This window comes from Pseudophryne corroboree, chromosome 1, assembly GCF_028390025.1.
Source record: "Pseudophryne corroboree isolate aPseCor3 chromosome 1, aPseCor3.hap2, whole genome shotgun sequence".
In the NCBI taxonomy this organism is placed as follows: Eukaryota; Metazoa; Chordata; class Amphibia; order Anura; family Myobatrachidae; genus Pseudophryne; species Pseudophryne corroboree.
In genome coordinates, this window is record NC_086444.1 from 1,008,591,998 (window position 1) to 1,008,600,278 (window position 8,281).

Here is an 8,281-nt window from a genome sequence, read left to right on the forward strand (position 1 = left end):
CGGCCGGGCACAAAAACCTAACTGAGGCTTGGAGGAGGGTCATGGGGGGAGGAGCCAGTACACACCACCTGATCCTAAAGCTTTAGTTTTGTGCCCTGTCTCCTGCGGAGCCGCTAATCCCCATGGTCCTGACGGAGTCCCCAGCATCCACTTAGGACGTCAGAGAAAATACATTGAACATTAAAAAGGCTTTGATGACAAATTGTACTAATTACATTTATATTTTGGATTTCATTGTTGAAAACCAAACCTGTTGCCTGTACCGGTTTTGATAAAATGCTACTAAAACTAGATTTAGGGTGTCTGGTGGGTTTTCGGGCATCTCCTTTGACAAATGTCTGATCATTTACTTTGCCTGGTCCACCATATATTTTCATGGGTACACTTAGTATATTTGGAGGTGTAGTTCTCTGAATGCAAAGGGCATTTATTCATGACACAGTAAGGATTAATCAATAGGACACCAGTTCATACTGAAAATATAGCTAATACTTGGGATTGGGGGAGAAAAAAAAAAAGCATGTAAAGCAATATGTTTCCCACGTAAATAAAAATGGGCAAAACCAAAGACATTTACACAACACTGTAGCTGTTATAAGTCATCAGATGCTAAAACTCCGTATTATGTCATATCACAGCTTGTCATACAAATGTTGCCTGTTGATACAAAGGGAAGCAATCAAAATACGTATGGTTTAGTGGTCCTATGGGTCTGAAATAGCCCTACTGCACTAGATCTGTTAATTGATTTTCTACATAAGTACACCAACCTCAGAAAGCAGCGGTGCTGTGCCATATGGAGGAAGCTTCTTCAGGAGCAAACCAGACTATATAGTGTTGACTAACCCAGACAATAAGGATAGATGGTACTTTAAGATACATTCCACATGATGTGTGTAAACTAGGAGTTCGAAAATCACACTTTGATTGGACCTTACCATACAAAATACACTTGTGAGAAAAGCACACATTGTGCAGTTTGTGTATATATAACATGGGTACCTTGTGCAATTAAAGCAATCTGTGAATTTGTTTATCAGCACTTCTCATTAATCCAGTATGTATTGTTTTCCTGTCGTCTGAAACAAATCTTGTGCTTTTACTTTGTATAATACCACTATGCATTTCTACTCATTCTTTAGTTTGATTTATGCAGATTTTGATACACTGTTTCTGTAGAAATTGTACAGATACAAATGCATTTTACTATGGATATATTGGGGGTGTTCCTGGTAAATTGGGGCTGCTTGTTTTTCTAGGTGCAAGAATAAATATTTTAATTTTTTTTTCTTGTTTCCTGGATCATTTATATGCAGACATCACACATTTTAGGAATAATAACATGAAAAAAAAAAAAAAACACCTGGACACCTAGCTTTAATAACTTAGAGGGAGGTTGCTATGGAAAATATAAACATAGCAGGACGTATCCACAGGTCTAATAACCTCTCTTGTTATGAGTAATGTTACTTCTCTTTACAAAAAAATAGTATATCATTAATGCCAACGGCATACTAATGTTCCAGCACATGCACATCCTCTTCTGGGTCTCAACCAAAATAACAACTACCCACCTTCTTGCAGCACACATGTACAGGATGTAGTACAAACCTTTCAGTGATACCTACAACTGGAACATTGCCAGAAGTTCTGCATCAAGAGGTATTTATATTTGAACAAAATTAGGTTAAGCATGTTAACAGCATAAAGCTGTTAAATAGCACAATGATTAAGGGGTCAAAAATCCAATTTAAAAAAAAAACTAAATTTACTATAAATAATGCTATGCCTCCATCTAGAGAGAAGCAGTGTACACACTGGAGAAGTGAACGTAGCCAACGTCAACCCAACAGTTCAGAACCTGGGTACACATTGAGTGATGTTAATTACTAATCTGTCCTTCATTGTCATTGGTGATATCAGGTTTAATTTGCAGCACATTAAACCCGATGATGCCATCAACTGCAGGCATGAGTGTATCAGGCATACAAACTGCCCAATATGCACCAAGTTGAGCAATATAGGTTTAATCTGCCAGATCAAAGGCCATCTGTGTGTACACCACTTATCACATGCATCAGCAGGTTATACACATTGGCTCTTTACTAACTTATAGCATAAGGCCATGTGATCCAGCTTGCCCAGGACATAAAGCTTACTAGTGCTATGTACATCTATAGATCGTAAGCATGCGAGCAGGGCCTTCCTGCCTCTGTCTTTACCCAGTTTTGTTCTATTACTGCTGTTTTAATTGTAAAGAGCAACAGAATATGCTGCACTATATATAAAGAAACTTACATTTTTCTTCCCATATAGACCAGCAGAATAGTCTAGAACCGTAGTAGTGTATGCACACAAGCAGTTTATACTTAAACCAGTTACTTAATGTACAAGGGATGAGTATTCATGTGAACGAGGTGTAGCATTACACAAACTTCTGCTGTCCTTAATTACTAGTAAAGTGTGCGCTAGACCACTATGAGAACAGCACCATAACATTTGTACAGTACACACTGTTTCAGCTCACCATAACCATAATGTGCATTTGATCACATCAAATAAGTGAGAAAAACCATTTTGAATTATATATAATTTTATTACAAAAGTTGCTAAAAATAAAAATAAAAAAAGTTAGAAAAAAAAAGTACAATGCACCAGGTCTACAGGACTAAAGTATATTGGGTATTGTTACCTGCATTGGGCTACCCTTAGAATCCATTAAATATGCAGAAAAATCCCACATCAGAAGCTTAACTCTAAACAGCCCTCCAGCTAATCCTTATATTAAAATATAGGTTATCCCTAAGAATCACATTACCTATACACAAGTCTGTACAGTTTTTTTTCATAACCAAGCTAACAAAATGAGCTGCACATGAGTTCACATTCTTAGCAAACAAAAACAGGGGCTTCAACAATTTATACAGCAGGCAAGTCATTCATTCATCATCTTCATCATCCTCGTCATCATCTTCTTCATCCTCCTCATCTTCATCATCATCGTCATCTACAGGTTCAACCTTCTTTTTAGAGCCTGCTGACCTGCCAGGTGCCTTCTTCCCAACATCACTGTTTCCTTTTGCCCGATATGCAGCAACATCCTAAAATAAGCCATAAATCCATTAATAAAAACATGAATTTACACATAGTATTATGGGAAATTGAAAAGCTCCCATAGCTCACAGGAATGGGAGATGTTATGCTACATGCCAGATGGAGGCAGTATGTATACTAAACCGCCATAATACTGCCAATTGGCAGCAGAGACGCTCAGATAAACCACACTAAAATACATGCTTTACATATTGCTGCACAACAAGTTAACACAGTCCCTGAAATTACCTTCTCATATTTCTCTTTTAGTTTTGCCGCTTTCTGCTCAAATGGCTGTTTGTCTTTTGGTGTCTGCTCAGCCCACAACTCTCCCAATTTCTTGGCTGTATCCCCAATTGTCAGACCGGGGCTCTCAGTTTTGATTTGTGGCCGATGCTCTGAGCAGAAGAGGAAAAAGGCAGATCTGCAAAAAGGAAACAAAACAGAAAAATATAAAAGTTCTTATTCACATCATGCTGCTCACATCAACTCGTAACTAATTGCTCGGTACTCACGGGGGACGTTTTGGTGCATTAGGATCCTTCTTCTTCTTTCCCTTCTTCTCACTCTTTGGGGGAATGTAATTCTTCATTTCCTTTTCGTAACGTGCTTTGTCACCCTTGGCCAAATCTTCAAACTTTCCCTTTTCCTTTGCAGACATGGTCTTGTGTAGGAAGAAAATCAAACAATTCCCAGATCAGATTGTGGGTAGGTTTTTTTTTTTTTTTTTCAAACACAAGTTTCAAAACCTGTACATAAGTAGGCAGTGTTCTGCAGTTACTAGGCAAATACATACAATTAGATAAATAATCAAACCATTTACTAAACACAGCTGTGTGGGAGAAAACAAAATCGAAACAATGACATTGTAAACAAAAAACAAACAGAGCTATGGAATATATACACACACTATAAGATACAGGCATGTGATAAGGGGCCGCGGATGGGCCGGCACACTATCGCTGCTCACCTTCCACCTCTCTGAGCACTTCTTGGAGAACTCTGCGAAGTTGACGGAGGAGTCCGGGTGCTTCTTCTTGTGCTCCTCCCGGCACGTCTGCACGAAGTAGGCATAGGAGGACATCTTGCCCCTCGGCTTGTTGGGATCGCCCTTACCCATGTTTAACCTGCAGCGGAGAGAGCAGCACACTCGGGTCAGACACTCGGGAGCGAAAGCCCGGGAAAGCGGTGCAGGGCGGGGCCGGCACTAGGAAGTAGCTGCGGGGGGGCAGGGCCAGGAACAGCGCGCCGCACACGCACACCGCTGGCTTCCCGCCCAAATCACACACGTCCTTCCGCCACCCGTGCTGCCGAAGGAGGGGGTCACAACCGGAGGGGGTGACTCGGGCGACACGGTCACCGCCCGCGGCACCACGTGACAGGCACCCCCCTCTCACGCGCTCCTTACCCCACCCCCCCGTGACAGCCGCGCGGCACAGATAACGCACGAGGCACCCACCCCCTCTCCCGCCAAACACCATACGACTGACTACACCCCGCTGCCCTCCGAGCAAAGCGTGACCGGGGCCAACTACCGTGTAACTAGAGAAGTACGAGTTACCACATGCGGCCCTAACACAGCTGCGAGACCGAGAATGAAGAATGAAAGAAAAAGTTAATAAATAGAGCGAAAGCGCGCGTGTCAGCAAAAGTTACCCGCCGCACAGTGCCCGCAGCTGTAACCCGGAGAGCGAGGCAGAGGGAATCGCGCCAAACTGACCTGAGCTGTGAGATAGCGGAAGGTGACCGGTCCGGGTGTGTTCCTGTACTCGAATGGTATAGCTAGGACGCAATACAGCCTCTTGTTTTCCACACTTGTGCCTCTCACAGCAGCTTGATGAGCACCCTCGCAGCACACGCCCCCGCAAGCTTACTGGCCGCTCGATGCATTTCGGAAGCGCAGAAGACACGCCTCCCGTACCTCACTGGTCCACAATGTTTAATACGTCACTGAGAGGGCGGGGTAGCATGGCCTAGCAAGTTTGTGCTGAGATCCCGCCCACGTCTCTCAGCAGTAGGAGGAGTAGAAACGACCAGAGGACTCCTCTAGCTGGAACCGGTTACACTGGGAGCCGGGCGGGCGCCCTCCTATGATTGGCTTAGGTGTGCAGTTTAAAATTTCGCGGGTGATTCTCTGATTGGTCGCCGCTGAGTACCTGGGTGGTGATTGGCCACGGGCGAACAGTGCCTCGTGATTTGAAAAACTACAAGTTTTATAGAACGTGTGGGACAACGAGAGACGAAGTCGGCGGCCATTGTGCTCAGCGATCCCGTCACCATCCGGCCCCCAGCGCACGCACAGTCCCTTCTCCATTGCAGCGCCGTACTGTGTGACTCATGCCTCTGCTGCATGTGGCTGTACATGGCATTATGTGTATGTCAGCAATCAATCTCTATGGGGTGTCCGCTGTAAATATATCTGTATCGCTGCAGCTGCTGGGAAGAGCCTCTCCACAACCTGAAATTATAAATAAAACAAGGCCTCATTAGTGTGTGTGTGTGTGTGTATTTATATATAATTTTTACGATACCCTCCATTTAATCTGGAGCACACAAGAGTTACTCCGGCTCTATACATAATTCATGAGTGTCCCAGTTTAAAGGGAAGGTATGGTAATAGATAGGTATACATACACTCACAGTGTGCAGTGGCGGCACTCGTGGCCTGATAAAACACATTAACATTTTTAATTCAAACTCCTGAGAAAGGTTTGCTGTAAAAACAAATGTTGGATCACGGTTTTGATACCCATCCATGAGTGCTGCCACTGCATTGAGTGTGTTTGGATTTATATGGCAGGTTTTTTTTGTTTTGTTTTTAATATGTGTCCGTCATTGTCTCTATATGCTGTATCAAAACATTACATTTTTGCAGATTTTGTCTGCCAGGATTCTTAGTGCAATAATTTAATGCAAAACATGACTGACGTTGCATTTACTAATATTATTACCCTTTTAAATATGGCAGGCAAAATCTGCACATATCGAGGGTTTGGAAGATACATTGTTAAGTATATCTATCACTAGACTCCTCACAGTAAATATAATTAATTACTCTTAGATTATATATCTGACCAGAGGATGCTTTGCTCATTTTATGTTAAAAAAATCTGCATGGTCTACTCTACACTGGTAGCAAAGCTAATGGGTATGGAGATGAACACCAGGAATAAACTGTAGCATCTGAAAACGTTTGTGACATTGGAATTCAGGCATAACACCCCCCTCCACACACACCTCCCTCCCTATGAGTTTTGTCTTAATGGCCAAGACAAAGGGTTGGGAAAAAACAAGAGTTGCAGTGTCGTCTAGGTTTTAATGGGACAATGCCTTCATGTAATACTAGTCTAGGAATAACAAGGATTAGCATAAAAATGGCAGCCACCACTCGTAAAATGCTTCCAGTTCCCACTAGTACTACTATAGAAATAATATTGCTGCTACAAAGTCTCAATATTACAACTGTAAATTAGGGGCCTACGTATTAATAAATGCAGCAATCTTTAACGGTCCATTTCACAACTGACTTTTTAATTTGAAACAAAATTTCCCCTTCTATGTAATAAAGATAACTTGCAGCGACAGCGAGTTATGGTGCCCGTACATTTATGAGATTATCGGTACTAGCCTTCGATTTTGACCACATCTGTGAGAGAAATTGAAGGATTGTATGCACATTTTAGTACCTTGAGACACGATGCGTGGGCACGCCAGTCGAATATCGCGTCTCAAGATATTATGTGCTGCACTTAATATTTCTCTGGCTGGGTCCACAGGATTATCCACAGGATAACATTGGGATATTGTCGAGCGACAGCGAAAATGGCACCAACACGGTCACGAGCTTTCTGGCCTCCAAGGATGCATTGGGGCCTCCACTATATAGTCCCGCCCACTGACTCAGTCAGATCATTTTTTTGCTTGGTGCGGCAGGAAGCCGCATGGTCACAGGGCTGCTGTGAAAGCAGCCTCAAGTTTTCATTACTTTATTTTTATAGACTTTCTGTTTTGGTTTGAGCGACTTCTCTTAACAGCGTCTTAAACGTGTATTAGAAAGAGTCGCTCCAACAACTCCCCACCGGGTCGCAACAATGCTTACCTTCGCGGTACAGTGCTGTCTCGACGGGCGTCTGTGTCGGATGTTCTAGCAGGTCCAGCAGACGTTACCAGGCTGTGTCCGGAGCATGGGGAGACAGTGAGTATATGGACTTCCTCTTACTAGAGGGGTCAGGACACAGCTACGCTGATTTGGTGGAGACTACAAACAGCGTGTTGATGCGCCGAACATCTAGAGTGTGACAGCGCTACGCTCCGGGGATCATAGGCGCCAGGACTAGGTGAGGCCGCGATCCTGGGAGTTTAAGTCAACAGGGGGTTTCAGACGCTCTCCTGGCCGTCCCTCCTCCGAGTTCATGGCCAGTTCCCGCGGGTCTCTCGTTTCATGAACTGAATGACCTCACTTCCGGCTCAGACGCTACCACGAGGGTACTCGGTCGCAGCTTAGACGCTGCGGTTGTGTACACTGGATATAAACCCGCCCAGACCGAGTCGCAGGCCTTTAGTGTCTGCATGCACGTGGAGTCGCTCAGCGTCCGTGTCCGTTGGTGAGCGTCCGTGTCCGTTATCAGTTACCAAGAGCGGCAGTGTACACCAGTAGCGTCTGAATCCACTCAGCGTCTTTCGAGCGTCTTTGCTTGGATATGGAAGTGTGGTGAGTCTCCCTGTATCCCGCTCCCTGGAGGCAGGGTATACAGTACTAAAAATTCCTTCTACTTCTTAGTGTGCACTGTTAATTTTTAGTACCTATTGCATATGAGACCTGTATATTACTGTGTTTTCTGCATGTTATGTTGAAAAAGAACCAGTTAAACAGAAGTACAATTTTCCTACTTATGTATAAGTTATTATGGAGGTTGTATTCTCATATGACAATGTCTAATGCTTTAACGTGTGACTGACTGCTAGTATGTGTGCTGACTTTTCTGTGTTATGTCAGTCCTGTTCTGACCCTCAAATCAGGTGCACTGTGGTCAGATTGATTTCACCTCTATATACTGATTATAGGGTGTGGTTCAGTCACAAAATTGTGTAGTCAATATCAGAAAAAATGTCTGTGAGCGGCAAAAGTGATGAGGAGAATTTGTCAAGCACTCCTACAGCCCTAACATGCTTATCTTGTAAGTCAGGG

At 43.5% G+C, this 8,281-nt stretch overlaps 1 protein-coding gene across 1 annotated transcript; it reads right to left on the reverse strand.

Moving 5' to 3' along the window:
• Window positions 1–2,575: 2,575 nt before the first annotated feature.
• HMGB2 (high mobility group box 2) lies at window positions 2,576–4,940 on the reverse strand. The gene is made up of 5 exons (XM_063920639.1): window positions 4,814–4,940; window positions 4,064–4,220; window positions 3,609–3,757; window positions 3,343–3,517; window positions 2,576–3,101 (listed from the first exon to the last, which is right to left on the reverse strand). Exons 2-5 carry the CDS (start codon window positions 4,211–4,213, stop codon window positions 2,940–2,942), a joined length of 636 nt encoding a protein of 211 aa, XP_063776709.1. The 5' UTR covers window positions 4,214–4,220; window positions 4,814–4,940; the 3' UTR covers window positions 2,576–2,939.
• Between the last annotated feature and the right edge of the window lie 3,341 nt (window positions 4,941–8,281).

Bases quoted from the DNA above. Each gene is read 5' to 3' on its own strand.
- HMGB2 (XM_063920639.1), bottom strand. From the start codon at position 4,213: ATGGGTAAGGGCGATCCCAACAAGCCGAGGGGCAAGATGTCCTCCTAT. The intron at 3,518-3,608 runs GTGAGTACCGAG...TCCTTTTTGCAG, and splicing joins AATGCACCAAAACGTCCCCC to ATCTGCCTTTTTCCTCTTCT. The intron at 3,102-3,342 runs GTAATTTCAGGG...GGCTTATTTTAG, and splicing joins TAAAAGAGAAATATGAGAAG to GATGTTGCTGCATATCGGGC.